The sequence below is a fragment of the Balaenoptera borealis genome (assembly GCF_965194805.1).
Source record: "Balaenoptera borealis genome assembly, chromosome: 13".
Lineage (NCBI taxonomy): Eukaryota > Metazoa > Chordata > Mammalia > Artiodactyla > Balaenopteridae > Balaenoptera > Balaenoptera borealis.
In genome coordinates this window covers 14,013,825-14,032,883 of record NC_138870.1, presented here as the reverse complement: position 1 = coordinate 14,032,883, position 19,059 = coordinate 14,013,825, and the positions used below count along the sequence as shown (strand labels likewise).

The 19,059-nt window shown below is 36.2% G+C and overlaps 2 protein-coding genes across 3 annotated transcripts in view; one reads left to right on the top strand and one right to left on the bottom strand.

Annotated features, from left to right (window-relative positions):
• The window catches only part of LOC309609897 (uncharacterized protein), a 465,108-nt gene that overhangs the window by 243,576 nt on the left and 202,473 nt on the right, over window positions 1-19,059 (bottom strand). The window lies entirely within an intron of this gene.
• The window catches only part of SLC15A5 (solute carrier family 15 member 5), a 109,041-nt gene that overhangs the window by 22,463 nt on the left and 67,519 nt on the right, over window positions 1-19,059 (top strand). The window contains 2 exon segments of the mRNA XM_082352037.1: window positions 7,943-8,112; window positions 16,760-16,980. Coding sequence (XP_082208163.1) covers window positions 7,943-8,112; window positions 16,760-16,980 — 391 coding nt within the window.

Genomic DNA, 19,059 nt, shown 5'->3' with positions numbered 1-19,059 from the left:
ATGTTACTACCACCGTGCGCTGAAGGCTCAGATGATGGTTAGCATTTTTTGCAATAAAGTATTTTTAATTAAGACATGCACGTTATCTTTTTAGACATAATGCTATTGCACATTTAGTACATTACAATAGAGTGTAAACATAACTTTTATATATACTGGGAAACCAAAAACTTTGTGCAACCTGTTATATCTCGGTGGTCTAGAACCGGACCCGTAGTATCTCTGAGGTATGCTTGCACTCAGAATATCCTCTAAGTTGCATACTGAGGAATAGCTTGTAAGTAGCTTTCTAAAAAATCACTAGACCTTCCAAAATTCTATTTTCATGGGCTCTAGCCCAGTTTAACAAATGCTACCCACTCACCCCAATTACAACAGGCACCTCCTTCATTATCTTGGCCAGAATTGTAAACTTTCAGAAAATACACTCAGAATACCTCTCCACCATATAACCATGTAAACTAAAATGTATTGAGGAAAGAAAAAAATATATTTCTTACATTTCTTACTGATCCTGCAGCCTGCTGCTTTTTCTTAAGCCCTGCTTGGTCGCTTTTAAGCTTGGTAGGTGCATCAGCAGGGACTTATTTTTAATCAATAAACACACAGTGGTTCAAAGAGGTTCCTTAAACTCAGGAAATGAGAAAATGATACACATTGTTAAAAAAACAAAATTCAACGGCAGAAATTTGAAGACCTAATGGGCTTTATTAAGCGATTCATGAACTGGTCAGCATCCCATCCAGCAACTACAAGGGTGATCTGAGGGGTTGTACAAAATGGAAGGTTTTTATAGGAAGAAGGGTAGGGCAAGGGAGCTATTCGCAAAAGAAAAGGAAGCATTATTTTTAGGCCAGGGTATCTTCTTTTTAGGGAGGTGGGGTGGGGAGGGAATGGCAAGGGTTTTACCACATAGATTGCCTCTTCTTCTGGGGGATGGAGAGGGCCCACATGACAGATGACCTCATTGATGCTGACCAGAAAATTCCAGACTAGTTGATTAAGATTACATTTCTGGAGAAGCTCGAAACTGCAATTAAGTCCTGTATCTAAGTCTAGGTTTGGTATCATGGACTTTAGCACAAGTGACGCCATTTGGGGCCTGTGGTTTTCTCTTCAACAACATAAACAACTGTTAAAATTGGGATTTGGCAGAAGACAGGGGAACAAAGACAGAAAGGGAACGAGAGCAAGTTAAAAGAGTGAGAGAGGCAGGGAGGGCAGGAGAAAGAGAATGAAGCATTCCCCCCCCAATTTCTTAATTAAAAATAAACCTTTTACTTTAATCGTGCTGTCGATTCACCAAAATCAATGATCTTCCTTTATTAAGCCATCTTTTCTTTAATAGCATTGTTAGAAAATATTTATAGATAAAAAGTAGGAAAAAATGATATAAATGAACTGATTTACAAAACGGAAACAGACTCACAGATTTCGAAAATAAACTTATGGTTGCCAAAGTGGAAATGTGGAGGGAGGGATAAATTAGGAGCTTGGGATTAACATACACACACTACTATATATAAAATCATCAACAGGGGCCTACTGTATAGCACAGGGAACTCTACTCAATACTCTGTAATAACCTATATGGGAAAAGACTCTCAAAAAGAATGAGTATAAGCACATGTATAACTGAATCACTATGCTGTACACCTGAAACTAACACAATCATTATACTCCAATAAAATTTTTTTTAAAATGTAGGAAATGCAAAATTTCGTTCTGGTCCTTCTTTCTCCAAATTCATGTCAGCTAGAATATTCTTTGAAGTACTTCAGTGGGCCAGTGGTTATGCTAAAAGAAGCAATGATTGACAATAGCCATCCACCATGAAATCAGCGCCCCAGTGTTTCATTGACTCTTCTAAACAGTTCAATTTTAGCCCATTGAAGAACCACAAATCCCCTGCTGAATTATCTCAATATTGTTCGAGGCAGAATAAAATATTCTGTCTGAACTCTTAAAATTGTCCACTAAGGCTATGAAGACCCAGAAGTTTTTCTTCCCTCTTCAATACCTTCTCAAGTAGGTTGGAAAGCCCATTTCAAACTATTTCTCTTATAATCACTTAAAATAAGTCTGAGGCATGTCAAAATTGGTCAGTCTAAGAAGTGACAGAATATTTGAGTGACTATAAAAACTATTACTAAATAAATTAAGGTGAATGTTTAAAATAAATAATCTCAAAAGGTTTTCTGAATTTTGCAGCAATAGGGGTTTTACCCCCTTATTTGTATTCAACACCATAGAATCATGAAGACCAAAAAAAAAAAAAAAATTACCACTTATATATACCCCCAATTATTTGCAGTTCCCAGTCTGTATTTAGAAGTAGACTAAAGAAACATATTTTTCCTGCTGCTTTCAATTTTCCTTAATCACTGGTATTTGTTTTGCTTTAGTGCTTTGCTCTCTGACTTTCTGTGTGAGAGTTGCTTTATATATTCAATTTGCTGGTGAGCTATGAGATGAAAGGAGTCTTAATGGTGAGTTTGAAGACTGTGGATTTTTATTTCTTTTATTTTTTTACAGTTGATACATATACAGTTTCACCCTTAATTATCTATGGCTTGTCCTGTCCATGGATCAACAAAGATTATATAAAACATGATTGTACTAGGTAATTCTTTCAGAAAATTACGCAATCAAATAGGTTGGGTGGCATTTGTTAAAACACATTTAGTAGTTTATGTGAAATCTCTCCCGATACAGAGATATTCAGCACTATAATTCTTTGGTTTATAACTATATTTCACAAGATGTAAGTCTTGGAAGAATTGTAATTTTCCTTGACCCTCTTTAGAGCAATTCCGTTTACATCCCCCTGTGGTGTACTGAAGAGTCACACAGTGTCCTCTTGGATTTTTTCTCAGCAATACTTAGCATTTGAAAAAAGGGTTTCTTAAAGATGGAAAGGACCATAACATTGCTCTGCAGTTCCAGCCTCTCCTGGTTGTTACAGCCACAGTTCAAGTGTGCAGCTTGCAACTGCACGAAGGGATGACCTGAGGCTGAGCCTAGGGACTCTACCCCATTGTCCTAGAAAATTCTAACTTTGTACCCACCCCCCGCACTGTGATAAATAAATTGCTATCAGTGGATTACAGTCAATCAGTTTGCTCAGCATGGCCATGTTTGACATTTGATTACTCTTCTAGGTCAGTTATGGAGAGTGGATGTTCATGATTTTGAAAGGGGTGATCATTTATTGGGTGCATACATATTCAAAACTTAAATTGCACATTTTAAGCACATGCAGTTTATTGTATCTCACTTATATCTCAATAAAATTGTTTTAAAAAACAAGAGGAAAAGCAACAGTAATAAAGATAGTATGGTTTTGGCATAAGGATAGATTAGTAGAACAGAATGGAAATTCAGAAAAAAGAACCACGTTTATAACGTCAATTGATTTTCAACAAAGGTGCCAAAAAATTCAATGGGGAAAGGATCATCTTTTCAATAAATTGTGCTAGAATAACTGGATATCAAATAGAAAAATTTACTCATGACACCTGACGAAAAAATTAATTCAAAGCCGATCATTGACCTAACATAGAGATCTAAAGACATAAAACAGCTTTTTAAAAAAGGAGAAAATACTTGTGACCTACATTTAGGAAGTATTCTTTACATAGGACACAAGAAGCATGAACCAATTAAAAACACTGATGAAGTTTATTAAAATTAAAAACAGTTGCTGTTATCAAAAGATTTAACTAAGAAAATGATGAGGCAAACCACAGATTGGGAGAAAACATTTGTAGAACATATATCTGACAAAAGACATGCAGCCTGAATATATAAAGAACTTTTACAAATCAATAATGGGAAGATAAACTACCCAGTTGAAAAATCATAGTGGGATTCTAGGACAGGCCATGACAGTAGCCCCATTCCTTCCAGGTCCTCCTTTTTTTACATCTAAAAAACCCTGGACATAACACAACAAACAAACATAGGAAGATTCTGAAAGGTGGAAAGAAGACAGACTCTAGCTAGAGATCTTGGAACTTGAGAGAGGAGAGCAATGAGTTTTCTGGGTTTTCTTTTTGCCAACAGTGGAGAAGCCTGGAACTGTCCACAGGGATGGTGGGGAGAGGGCAGCTCCAAGAAAAGCCTGCTGCCCTCAGGTAAAGTACCAGGGAAAGGGTAGCCTAACATAAAATATCTTTTTGATAATACCTGCCCTACTTCAGGCAAACACTGTGGAAAAACTGCCCCACCCTCCTACTCTGGCTCCGTAGTTTCAGCAGGAGAGAGGAATCTAATGTACGTACACACACACACACACACACACACACACACACACATACAAAGCAGGCAGGGACACTCTGATTCCCCAGCTTGAGTGGTATGTTGGTGGGACCAAGTAAGGAACTGGTCTTCAATCCTCTGCCCAGCAGAAGCAGGTCGTGCACCAATCCACCCTCCTGGGTAATGTCAGCTGAGCACAGCCGGGAGCCAAACCCCACCATAAATCAGCAAGTGGAATTAGTAGAGTCAGGAGGCTGGTCTTCAATTAACAATCTAATTCCACATCCACAGTTCCTCTCTCTCTTTCCCCACACTTTGCAGTACTCTCCTGAGGAATGAAGGAAGCAATCCTGGTTAAAATTCAACTCTTTACTTGTTCTATTACTGTACTCACAGAGCCAAACAGGTCTGGAGGAAAATGTAAAATCATGCTATGCTCGCACTAAATACATGGCCAACCTCAAGTGAACCCTTACCATCACCCTTCAGGTGTACAGTATGCAATCATTCTCTCTCCTCCTCCTTCAAATGACTGTTTCTAACCTTTTCCTTTCTTCTCAAACCTTCAATATCCCCTTCTCATAGCCAGTCTTACCTGTTCACTCTGCTTCTTTTACTTAAAGGAAGAAAGAAAGAAAAAGAGAGAGAGAGAGAGAGAAAGAAAGAAAGAAAGAAAGAAAGAAAGAAAGAAAGAAAGAAAGAAAGAAAGAAAGAAAGGAAGAAAGAAAGGAAGGAAGAAAGAAAGGAGAGAGGGAGGGAGGGAGGGAGAGAGGGAGGGAGGGAGGGAGGGAGACGTATGGGAAATACTATAGGATGACCCCCAGTGGGTCACACTCTTGGCAGATCCATGTCCCCGAGTATGGGAACAACCTGTGACCTGACTCTACTGAATAGAACATGGCAAAGATGATAGGATATATCACCCCCTCCTTATGTTATATGGCAAAGGTTAAGGGATTTTGCAATGTAATTAAGTTCTCTAATCAGTTGCTTTTGAGTTAATCAAAGGGGAGATTATCCTGGTATCCTGGGTGGGCCTCATCTAATTAGGTAAGCCCTTCATATTTTAGTGATAATATAAGTGTTCTAATGTAGATCTATTAGTGTTTGCACAACTGAAACATTGACCAAAACTCATAAAACCATATTTTAAAAATTTTTATTTGTTTTTAATTTTTATTTTACCTTGGAGCATAGTTGATTAACAGTGTTGTGTTAGTTTCAGGTGTACAGCAAAGTGATTCAGTTATACATATATATGTATCTATTCTTTTTCAAATTCTTTTCCCATTTAGGTTATCACAGAATATTGAGCAGAGTTCCCTGTGCTATGCAGGAGGTCCTTGTTGGTTATCTATTTTAAATATAGTAGTCCATAAAACCATATTCTTAAATGGGTAAATTTTATTATATTCAATATTACTTTGATAATTTTTTAAGCTAATGTTAATGAAATGGAGTAGGACCCTTTGGTCCTTGCTCCCTATGTCCTCAGCCTGCCCTTTGTCTGTGGAAAAACTTTAGCCAAAGATGAATTTAATCAGGGAAGTAAGAAAATGCAGAAGCAAAGAAAATCAGTCAAACAGGACAAAACAATAATCGTTTAGTCACTAAGCAAAGTCAAGGACCTTTAGTTCCTTCTCAAGGGCTGTAGATAATATTCTGAGCCACATCCTGTGAGCTGTCTTGTAGATATTGAAACCCCGCACCAGGTGGAAGAAGTTAACTACATGATGACCAGACTGTAGCCGTGACATAAGCTGCCACAATTCCAAGAATTGGCCTCAAGGAAATGGGAACAAACTGACCCCAGAACTGAAGATTAACTGTACTTAACACAATCAAGATGATGCTCATCAGACCACCATATGACCAATTTCAAGATGACTGTCAGAACTAACTGTACTGTTTCTACATGTAGTCCCCTCCCTCCGCCAATAAGAGCTCTTGCCCACTGGTTGTCAGTGGAGGGGAGTAAGCCTTTGGACGAGAGTCCGCCCCCTCCTGCCCCAGTTGCAGGCATCCAAAATAAAGCAAACTTTCCTTTTCACCAAACTTGCCTCTTTATTGGCTTTGGAGCGGTGAGCAGCCAGACCCCACTTTCAGTAGCTGTAAGACACCCCCTTTGCAATGGGATTCCAGCAGCAGAATTTAGACCCAATGAAAGGTTGAGAGGTAGAGATTATTTCCCCAGAACTTGCAAACCGTACTACTGGTACTTAGGTACTTAGGTACTACTTAGGTACTTATTTTTAATATTGTTTATTAGGAGGAGACACTGGAAGTTTTATTCAAATGACACTAATTTCTTTGGTTTTACCCATGCCATGGTCTAGGTATAACCTGAGTATTCCTGAGTTTTCCCATACTTTGAAAAGTGGAATAAATAAGTTTCAATTCTTTAACCGTGTAATCTTTTCCAGGTTCATTAGGCATAGTCAATGAGGTATTATTTATGGCTTCTCTAGAGTCACAACAGAGTTGACTTGTTGCTGTATAGACCATATGATTTGCAAAGCCTAAAATATTTATTATCAGACGCTTTACAGAAAAGTTTGTCAACTTCTGCTTTAGAGAAAAGAGAACACATTCTTCCTACAGCTATTCTAAATAGAAAGGAAACATAGATAATGAAACTGATAAGACATAGCTGATGTGTATGCGCTTATTAAGAAAGCTAAAAACAGAAATGTAGATGGCCAACAGGCATATGAAAAGATGCTCAACATCGCTAATCATCAAGGAAATGCAAATCAAAACCACAATGAGATATCACCTCACACCTGTCAGAATGGCTATCATCAAACAGAACACAAATAAATGTTGGTGAGGGTGTGGAGAAAAGGGAACCCCTGTGCACTGCAGGTGGGAATGTAAATTGGTGCAGCCACTGTGGAAAACAGTATGGAGGTTTCTCGAAAAACTAAAAATAGAACTACCATATGACCCAGCAATCCCACTCCTGAGTATATATCTGAAAAAAAAAACAAACCCCACTAATTTGAAAAGATTCATGTACCCCAATATTCATAGCAGCATTATTTACAGTTGCCAAGATATGGAAACAACCTAAGTGTCCATCAACAGAGGAATGAATAAAGGAGATGTGACACACACACACACACACACACACACACACACACACACAATGGAATACTACACAGCCATAAAAAAGAATGAAACTTTGCCATTTGCAGCAACATGGATGGACTTGGAGGGTATTTTGTCAAGTGAAATAACTCAGATACAGGAACACAAATACTGTATGATATCACTTATATGTAGAATCTAAAAATTACAACAAACTAATGAATATGACAAAAAAGAAGCAGACTCACAGATATAGAGAACAAACTAGTGCTTGTGGGGTTGGGGGAATATAGGGGTAGGGGAGTGGGAGGTATAAACTACTGAGTGTAAGATAGGCTCAAGGATGAGTTGTACAACATGGGGAACATAGCCAATATTTTGTAATAACTATAAATGGAGAGTAACCTTTAAAAATTGTATAAAAATTTTTTAAATGAAATTTAAAAAAAGAAAGCTGATAAACAACATTTGCAAAATCTAGTTCAGCTAACATGCTGCTAAGTTGTAGCTTATATTTATTAAAATCATTAAAATTAGCAATTGTTATACTAAGTAACTCAATGGTAATTTTATTTTTGTTTTGGTACCCCAGGTTTTATTGGATCATGAGCGTAAATGCAACTGTTGTCTTTCTGGGACTGTCTTATATCCAGCACTCGGCGGCCTGGGCCCTGGTCTTACTTACTCCTTTTATGTCTACACTTATGGCTCTGATAACCCTTCATATGATGCACTATAACCTGATTTATCAGCCAGAAAAATGTAAGCAAATCACACTTTACATTGATTTTTTTGGTTCTTATGGTTTTTTCAACACATCTTCTTCCCCTCGGATTCCCTATAACTTCTCTTTCAACTCAGAGAATTTGCAGAGTCTGTCAGTTATTATACTTGAGAGCAACAGATTCTTCAAGAATATCAATAATCTCTATCTTCTTATATCAAATTGTTCCATGTTTGGGCAGTGATGTACTCTTCATGTTGGGCCTGAGTCCTTCAGACAAGCCTGTGTTGTCTTTGAATGTTTCCTTGCTTTCTGGTATGCCAAGATATTCTATGGTGATCATTCTCTTCCCTGAACTTTGAATCATCTCTTTCTTAAAGAACTGTTTCCTTTTCTTGTATATATAATGGTATTTAGAGATTACAGTCTTGGTGATGGAGATGTTCATCGCTACTTAGTCCATCACGGTTTCTCGGTCTTTTCAATGCACAGACCTAGAAAATGTCCTTTTTTTTTCTCTAAGATAACATACATTTTGGACTATACGAATACCCTAATCAAAACTGGAACTACAGGATTTTTACTTAACCTTATCAAACTCAAGTTTTTTCTACTTCGCATGCTAAAATCCCAGTTCACAATGATTATTGACAGTCTCAAAATTCTTCTTACAGTTTTTTTCTTTATGTTATAATCCCTGGGAATGTACACTAAGATGATTATGTTTTAAAGTCACTTGGTATAGTTCCTCTCTGTTTGGTTATGCCACTAATTTTAAATACAGTTAAGCTCATTTGTTCCATTTGTGAAGTTAGTTTTTTTTTAGTTGTTGATAGAGTGTAATATGATTCTTATTTTGTGCTAAGCACTTTACATCCTGTATCTCATTTAATACCATATCAACAATAGGAAATAGTGTTAAAATTCACTTTTTGCATGTAAAGATTTAGACAATAGTTACTAAAATCTGGACCCAGACCATTCCTAATAAATTGGGAAAAAGCACAGAATCTTAGTAGCTCTGAACCCACAAGTCTCCTATCCAAAGTATTTCTATATTATATTATACTCAGTCTAGCCCACTCAAAGCTAAATGTGAAAACTGTCAAATAGCTCATATAAACCTGTCATAGGCATATATTGTTTAACATCCAGCACTGATCCCCCTTAAATCATAGTAACAATACTTCCTATATCTTTGAAGGACCCACAGGTCTTTAGAGACCTTATTGAGCTACACTGTGAAGCCTTGCATGTTGGACTTTTCAATTACATATCTGCATAAATCAGGTTTTTCCTTCTTCCAGTTTTAGTGAGATATAATTGGCATACAGCACTATATAAATTTAAAGTGTACAACATAATGATTTGACTTCCATACGTTATGAAGTGATCACCACAAGTTTAGTGATGATACATCATCTCATATAGATACAAAATACAAGAAAAAAATTAAAAAATTTTTTCCTTGTGATAAGAACTCTTAGGATTGACTCTCTTAACAACTTTCATCTATAACATACAGTTGTGTTCATTATATTAATCATGTTGTACATTACATCCCTTGTACTTAGTTATCTTATAACTGGAAGTTTATACCCTTTGACCATTTTTGTCACCATACAAAGATATTACATTGCTATTGATTACATTGTCCATACTGTATATTTCATCCCTGTGACTCATTTATTTTGTAACTGGAAGTTTATACCTCTTAATTTCCTTCATCTATTTCATTCATCCTTTAAAAATCCTGAGGTATTTTTAAAATTTGAAAATTTTAAATACCTGGAAGCATTTTAAAAATTTAATTTTGTTTTAAATCATAAATAATTTCATGGATCTAAAATTCATGCACAAACAAGATCTACTTATATTCCTATATCCCCTCTATTCCTTTAGGTGTCCATTTACATATTTTTAAAGAATCATCCTTCCATTTTTTAAGTAAAGGAAAATACTAAAATTGTATATATGTGTATGTATCTGTATGTATATGTATGTATTTCCCCCCTTCTCCTATAAACAGTAGCATTTTATTCACACTTTTCTCACCTGCTTTTTTCATTTAATATAACCTAGGAATTGCTTCATAACTGTATATAGCAATATTCCTCATTGTATAGAGGAAGTATAGACTTTTTTCTAGCTGGATAGTACTCCATTGTTTATTTTACCAGTCTTATACTGATGGATGTTTGGTTCGTTTCTTTACTTCTGCCACATTAAATAGGTTCTAAAGAATAGCTTGGTGCATACCTCTCTTAGCATTTTTTCCCCAGCAGATCTTTAGGATAGATTCCTACAAAATGGATTACTAAATCAAAAAGTAAATCCACAGATAATTTTGCTATATATCACCAAATTCCCTTCTATAGTAGTTGTACCATATTGTATTTCCACCAAAAATGTATGACAATGACTATTTCCCTACAGTCTCTCCAATTTTTTTCAATTTCTAGATTTCTATACACTGAAGATATTCTTTGTTTACGATAAAAGTTGTGAATATTATTCCCCATTTGTCATATATCTTTTAATTTTGCTTCTTGTGTTGTTATCCATGCACAACACTTATTGTTTGTTTATTCGTTTTGTCTTTTGTGTGGTTTTTGTTTGTAATCAAATTTATCAGTCTTCTTCGTTATTGCTTCTAGATTTTGATTCATGGTGAAAAAGTTTTCCTCATTCCCAGATCATAAAGGAATTCATTCATATTTTCTTTTGGTATATATATTTACCTTTACATCTGTGACCCATTTGGAAATTATATTAGAATAAGTTTTATGAGTGAACTCAATTTTATCTTTTTCCCATATGACTGTCACATTATCCAACCTCACTTATTACAAAGTTTCTATTTTCCCTACTAATTTGAGATGCCACCTTCCTCGTATATTGCCACTTGCATATCTAGAGTTTCTGTTCTGTTCCTTTGGTTAGTCAGTCTACCTATATTCATATTCATCTATCTTGTTTAACTCTGACCTTTATTTCTAAATAACACATTTTACTTTTAGTAGTACTTTGACTGCTACCACTGTTTCTACCACTTACCTATACAACTACCACTAATAGCAATGCAATAAATTCTATTTTTAAAAATTCACTGTTGTTACTTCATTTCTCCACATACCAGTGAGGTAGGCAAGAAGGGCCCCATATTTCCTTTTACAGACTAGACTCCATGTCCTATGCCTCTGCTCCTGTACCAGCCTGAGCTATCTTTACCATTTCACCTACCATGTTGTGTTGAAATGATCTATTTCTGAATATAGTTACAAATTCCTGTGTTGTGTACATACTTGGAATATGGTAAATTCTCAGTGTTTGTTATTGTTAAACTGAGTACAGAAAATGAGACATACTTGAATTAAATGACTTGCCCAAGATGTCACAGGCAGTGGCTGAAGTGGAACCAGAACCCAGGCCTACCTTTTCTCAGGCTAGAGCTCATTTTATTACACCACATACTGAAGCAGTGAAACAGGGAAAACATCATCCCCAGAAGCCTCTGCCTTGTTTCTCAGAGCTCTGTGTTCTGTGGGTCACAGCTAGGCAGTACACAGCCTCCTGTACACAGCCCCCTGGTAGTCTGCGGAATGGGTTCATTATGCAAAAAGGGTCTGAGAGATCCTCTCTGTCCGCCCCAAAAAGGCAAAAAAGAGGAAAATGTAAAGGAAGTATAAACTTTTATCAAAGTTTATCAAACTTTTATCAAAGTTTTGACGTATTCTAAAGTGTGTAATTATCAAATAATTCTGATTTTTTTGTGACTAATTATGTATACATAATTTTCATATTCAAATTTTCTAAATAACTATTTGGCATCCAACCATTTGCTTCCTAATCTCCTATTTGAAAATATATTCATCTGAATAAAGAATTACAATTCTTCAAGTAATACAAATCTATCTGATCACCTCTGTTTACTGCCAGCCTACTCTAGCCCATATGTTACATATTTTAACATGTGATAAGGTAACTTTCCTTTGGACATTTACAAGAAAGAAACTGTATTCGCTGCAAGTAAAATTATAATATAAAATGTTCACCAGTGGTTTACTTTACACAATACTATATCAAATGAATATTTTGGAGTTGTTTTGCTTTGTTTTGTTTTCTATTTCCAAGTTATACGATCACCCAATTATGATGAAGTAAAACTCTGTCTTGCCTCTAGAAAAGTATATAATCCTTATTTTGGCTTCTTCCTCTCTGATGACTAAATTGGAAATTCCTCAAAGCTGTAATTCAAAGCCATAGGTGACCTTAAAGAAATGATTTTTTATATGCTACCTTTTATTTTAAGGTAACTTTTCAAATGTGGACCATGCATTCCATTATGTTTAGCTGTCAAGCATGGCCTTCATTTGCATTTCTTCCCACCGCTATAATTTTGAGAACTGGCAGGTGACCAAAGAAGAAAAAAATGTGCATCTACCATCTAGAGTGCAATGTAGGCTTTTTTTTATTATAATTAGGTAGCATAGATATTCATGATTAGATCAAGGTCAGAGGAGCAGAACATCAGAGCTAAGAACTTAAAGGTACAAAGAATAGAAAAATTGCTTTCTAAAGTTATTTTTTTTAAATAGTAATGGCTACAATCTTTAAGTTTTTCAATAAAGCATTTAAAATAGCTCATCTGTTTTATTTTAAAATGTGCATGCCTGGTGTGTTTGCCACGCATGTTTAAACTGGAGCTTGAAGTTTCGGTTGCATTTTCACTTCAGGTTTTTTTTCAACTTCCCATTTCTGCTCCTGATGCAGAAAACCAATTCGGGGATTATAATGACAATGGATTTTTCTTTTTAAGGCTGAGTCTACAAGACACACAAAATTATTTGTACAGAAGGCATGAGTTTTCTATTACGTCTAATAGATTAATCCAGGAAGGTGGTGTGATGTTTAGATGTAGATGTTTTCACGGGGACATCCCTCCTAACACTCGGGATAACTACCTTTGGATGGGACAATGGGCGCTCCCTTTGGGTAGACAGATTACCATATAGCTCCTTTTCCTGACCGCTCTAACTTACTGGCTCCCTCTCAGTCCAGCTGATCAATTTAAGTTTATTACTTCCTCTTCTCTCTGACGTACAACCCATGTAGTTCATTGTCCACTCTTGGGTCCCTTTTCTCCTCTCACAGTCTCCTAATGGGGAGCCCTCCGATTTATTCTAGGGACCCCACTCTTCTCACCCTCTTTCATTAAGTAACCTCTAGTCCCACAGCTTTTAATGCCAACTATACACCAAACGCTCAATTTCATTTGACCTCTCTCCTCACCTTGAAACTCATATATCCGACTTCCTATTCAACATTTTGATTTTGTTATCTAGCGGTCATCTTAAATTTAACCTGACCAAAACTCAACTCTTGATTCACCCAACCGCAAACGGATTCCATTCTTGTCTTCTCCATCTTCATGTAAGTCACTGAAACCCAGTGGTTTAAGGGGAAGGAAAGTAGCATCCTCAAATCTTCTCATTTCTTCAACCTCTCCCCACATTGGAAGATCCTATTGATTCTCTAAAAACACATCCCATTCTGTTCACTTCTCTTCTTGCTGTTTTATGTCCAAGTCACCACGACTTCTTACCTGTATTCCAGCTTCCCCTCTTGTTCCTTAAAATCCATTATGCACACAACTACCAGAGTTCCAGAGTAACTTTTTAAAAATATACATCATATGTCCACTCTGCATAAAATTTCTTAATGGTTTCCCATAACATGGAGAATAAACTCCAAGCTCCTTACTTTTGGCCTGTAAAGTCTGACCCTGACCAAATCTTAGACCTCATCTCCTTCCAACATTCTACCTGAGCTACTGCCTCATTGGCCTTTCCTGTTCCTGAGCTTCTCCCCACTCATTTCTACTTCATGACATGCCTGATATATGCTTCCTCCAGGTCTTTTTGCCTATTTCCAGTCTATTCAATCCTCAGTTCAAATTTCAACTCTTTAGGTGTCCTCTATACCCTACCCACAATCAGTCTCTATCTTATTACCTCATTTTGTTTTCATCATTGAACTCACCTAGTATTTCCCTGATTGTTTAGTGTCTTCTCAGGGATCTCTAGATCTTGTTCACTACTATATTGTTAAGGCCTAGAAAAGTCCCTGACACATAGTAAGTACATAATAAATATGTTAAATGAATGAATGATTGCATTCACATTTGTTTGGCATCAATTATGCACACTTGGAGGGCTAAAATTTTAGACCTCATTCATACCTAATCACTTCTTGTTCTTAACCATTTTGTTTTTGTTGCTTCATATCACCATATCAGATACAATTTTACTTGTTTAAATAAATTAATTTTTCAAAGTGTGTATTCAAGGCAGTGCTACTCAAATCTTGGTCCATGGGGTAGTGCTGTTTGTTACTGGTGTGCAACATAGGAAATAAAGACACTGAGAGAAAACATGTAGAAATATTATGGAAAGTTACATCATATGTCTGTTGAATCTAATAATCAAAAGATCAGGTTTTATATTTTGTATCTTTGTTTTTATTTTATTTTTTAGGTATTCTATTTTATCGTATTTCACAAATGTATTGACCATGATAGTTGAAAAATTTTTTTAAAAAACTTATCTTTTAACACAGCTAGTTTCAGAAGCGCTAATCCGAACTACTTTTCTTTAGAAATAATATGATAGTGGTATTTAACTACTTAATAAGACTGGAGGTATCAATTTATCATGCATAAAAGCAGATCCAAATTTACCTTGTGACAAATAGTGATTTGTTTATATGGAAAAGAACTAGTGAGCTTAAAACATATTACATTCAATAAAGTCCTGAATTTAAAACATAGGAAGGAAATTGGGGAGAATACCTCTTGAAATAACCCTTCATCCTGCAAATAGTTATCGTTTAATAATAAAGTCTATTTGAAAGCACAGAGTAAGTTGGATCAATGCCAGTAATGACCCTCCTGTCTACATGGTACTGTTTCACAAGAGTTGAGCAGAGAACAGGTTGATGAGCAACAGAGATAAGATGAGAAGGAAATGTCAGGAAGTTAAGCCTCCTAGCCCAGACCTGTTCAAATTCAGTCTCTAGACTGTTCATCAAGACATTCTCAGCTTTCATCTTACCAAAATCTTAAGTAAACTAATTGAAATAGCTGGGAATACTCTCCTAATAGAGAAGTTCTTTCTCCAGTAGTAAAGAGATGTCCCAATTACTTTCTTGTTAAGAGACGCAGACCTTGGTCACTCACAGGTGCTTCTGTTCCCTTGGCCTTCTCAGTTCCGGTCTGGCCACAGTGACTAAGAGGCAGTAGTGACTGTAGATATGAGCCTATCTCCTGCCAGCAATTATCCCGACATACTTCCACTTGACCTCAACACACTTCACAGAGGCCTCTGCTGTAATCACTCTTGGTCATTAGCAATTTGGGCTGGATTGGATTCAGTGACTTAGAGGTGAAAGGCTCCATGTTCAATTACCAGGCTCCCAGCTTCCTCAATTAATCAAAGACTGACATAATAGGTCTATTACGACTCTTAAAGAAAAGACCAGATCAAATCACTATCATCACTCTATAACCATAAAAAGAAATATTAATAAATATCCTTTATTTAAATATAAAAACCAATACTCTGTGGCGTTTAAATGAACTTGGTTAGAAGGCATTTCACCTAGCATTTTACTATAGGAAACTTGAACATAATTAAAATGATGATCAAACTATTATCTGAGTTTCTACAGCAGCTTTCTTTGGAGAAACTCAAACATTTTAATATTTATTTTATCGTTTATCCTGCAACCATGGTTTGGTGTCTTGGTAATTTGTGAAAGGGTTTATCTGGTCAAAAGGAGTGCTATGAAAAGTTGTATCATGATGGCGCAGCTGAACTGCTAACCAAACCGGGATCTCTTATCTGTCATTGTATCAGGAAGTCCTAATGGAGTCAAAGAAAAGGTGAAATCTGAAAGATCATAAAAGAAGCAACAATGAGATTGCAAATCACTAGCAGTAAGTGATTGCAAACATCTAAAGCAATAAAATACTTCTGATGCTAAAGCAACAGCCATATAAACCCAGAGGAAACTACTGGAAAAGTCAAAAGCCAACTAATCTAATCTGAACTTTTAGTGACACTATCAACATACATAAAGTCATTTGAAGAGTTCAAAGTTTAACCTTATGTCTGAAATTCAAGGATAAAGTCAAAGCAGAGAAAATATTTCCTTTCATCTACATGTCAAAATAAGAAACCGCCTTCTACCTAACAAGGAAAGTGAGGATTATTTATATGGCAATTTATATTAAAAAATAGTACCAGTTCTTTGTGTTAAGGCTGTAAATGAAACTTCAGGTTGTCTTATTCATTAATGTGTTCAAGTTAGAGGCTTCTGAGAGATTCTGAAATCTTTTACTTTGGTGCTTTATTTTGTCACCTTTCTTCCCTTTTTAATATGCTTCCACTGATCTTAGCTTTTTCATTTTTTACATCATCTGTCAGGCACCACCTTGGGCTGGTCACCAGGATGCCAGAACCCTTGTCAGAAGCTTACTCCTTTGAATTCAACCCCTTGGGTGCTAAAATCTTCTCAATCACTTTACTGCTTTTCATCCTTACAATTGTCATCTTTCTGATTGACATTTTGGAAACTTGAAGAACAGTTCCTTCACTAATATGTAATATTTCCAATTGCTTGCAGGTTGCTCCCTCCTGACAACCTTTGGGATGTTTGTTAATGCACTAAAAACATGCTGTCTGCAGCACTGCCACCTTGGCGGAGGTGTGACAAGCTGGTTAGACCATGCCAAGGAAAAAAATGGCAGCCGCTATAGTGAGCTCCATGTGGAAGACACAAAATTTTTCTTCACCCTTCTCCCTCTCTTCATTTTTCAGCTCCTCTACAGAATGTGCATTATGCAGGTGAGGAAAGGTAATTAATATTACCCCTACCAACAACCAAATGATTGCATGTTAACATAACAAGTAAACGTTTCTTTTCACCCCAACAAGCGCTTCCCATATACTTCATTAGGCTGTTATCATATAAATACATTACAGGCTCTAATTTTAAGAGCTAAGTGGGGTCAGACAGAGGCATACCTGAGGAGGACCTGGGTGTAATGTTTCCCCTATAGAACTATGAATGTCTGTCAGTAGGTGCAGACAATACTTCAGAGAATTTGTCATAAGGCCTAAGAGTAATGCACAAAAATATGAGATCTATGGATAATTACCCAACTACTTCCTTCCAAAGGTTTTGCCTTCCTCCTTGACCAAGCCTTTAAAAACTGGTACTAACAAGTAGCTAAACTGGCTGATTTGAGTACCACCCCCCACTGTACTCTTAAGTATAAATACTAATCAGCAAATGATTCTTTCCCTACCAATTCTTAGTTCCCTTGGTGAATCAGTCCCTATGCTATGAGGAAATCAGGGGGAAAATACTAAGTCCAAAGTACTCTTTATAAATATATGTGATTTTAATACAATTTTAATGTAGTAATGGTCAAAGATTCACTTACTTATGAAGAAATATAAATGATTATAAGAAATTGAAGAAATTTGGGACTCTTCATTACTAACCTCTACCTTGGAATTAGATGGCTAATGAGTGAGTTATATTCTTAAATCATAGAATAACAGAGCTGGGAAAAAACTTAGAGATTAACTTATTCAACTACTTCATTTGTTGAAGAGGAAACTGAGGCTCAGAAAAATTAAGTGATTTTGAAGGGGATAAGGAGGTCATACAGTGAATAGTAGTGAAGGAAAAGCAGAATCTACCTTCTTATTCTTAGTACAATGTTTGCTTCTCTAAACCAGGGGTCAGCAAATTATTACCTGCAGGCCAAATCAGCCCACTGCCTTTTTCATATGTCCTGCAAGGTAAGAAGGTTTTTACATTTTTCTATGGTTTAAAAAAATCAAAAGAAGAAAAATGTTTTGTAGCAAAAGACAATTATATGAAATTCAAAATTCAGTGTCTGTACCCACAGACATAGAAAACAAATTTATGACTACCAAAGGGGAAGGGGGGGTGGGGAGGATAAATTAGGAGTTTGGGATTAACATATACACACTACTATATATAAAATAGGTAACCAACAAGGACCTACTGTATAGCACAAGGAACTATACTCAATATTTTGTAATAGCTTTAAGGGAAAAGAATCTGAAAAAGAATATATATATATATATACGAATATATGAATCACTTTGCGGCACATCTGAAACTAACACAACAATGTAAATCAACTATACTTCAATTAAAAAAAAGAAAGTAGCCCGTGCACAACAACAAAGACCCAGTGCAGCCAAAAATAAATAAAATTAAATTCAAGAAAAAAAGGAAAAAAGTACAATTGTTAGAAAAGGATAAGTATAGAACTTCTGTTTGGTTAGAAGGATCCTGTCCTTCTAACCAAACAGAACAAAAACTTCTTCTTTAAAAGAAAAAAAATTCAGTATCCATAAATAAAGTTTTATTGGAACACAACCACTCCTGTTTGTTTGTCATAGTATGTCTGCTTATGCATGAAAACAGCAGAGCTGAGTAGTTGCAACAGAATCCACACGTGGAAATATTGTCTATCTGGCCTTTTACACAAAAGTTTGCTGACCCTTGTTGTAAACAATGCATGAAACCTAGGCTCATTTAGCAGATTCAACCTCTCTCTTGACTCCACAATAGTAAATGGAACAAAAACACAAAATTACTACCTGTATACATGTCATTAATAGCATGAAAACACACTCCCTCTTGCGAGCGCACCAGAATCACAACTAACTGCTGAATAATCATCAACAGGAAGACACTGGAACTCACCAAAAAAGATACCCCACATCCAAAGACAAAGGAGAAGTCTCAGTGAGATGGTAGGAGGGGCGCAATCACAATAAAATAAAATCCCATAACCGCTGGGTGGGTGACTCACAAACTGGAGAACACTTATACCACAGAAGTCCACCCACTGGAGTGAAGGTTCTGAGCCCCACATC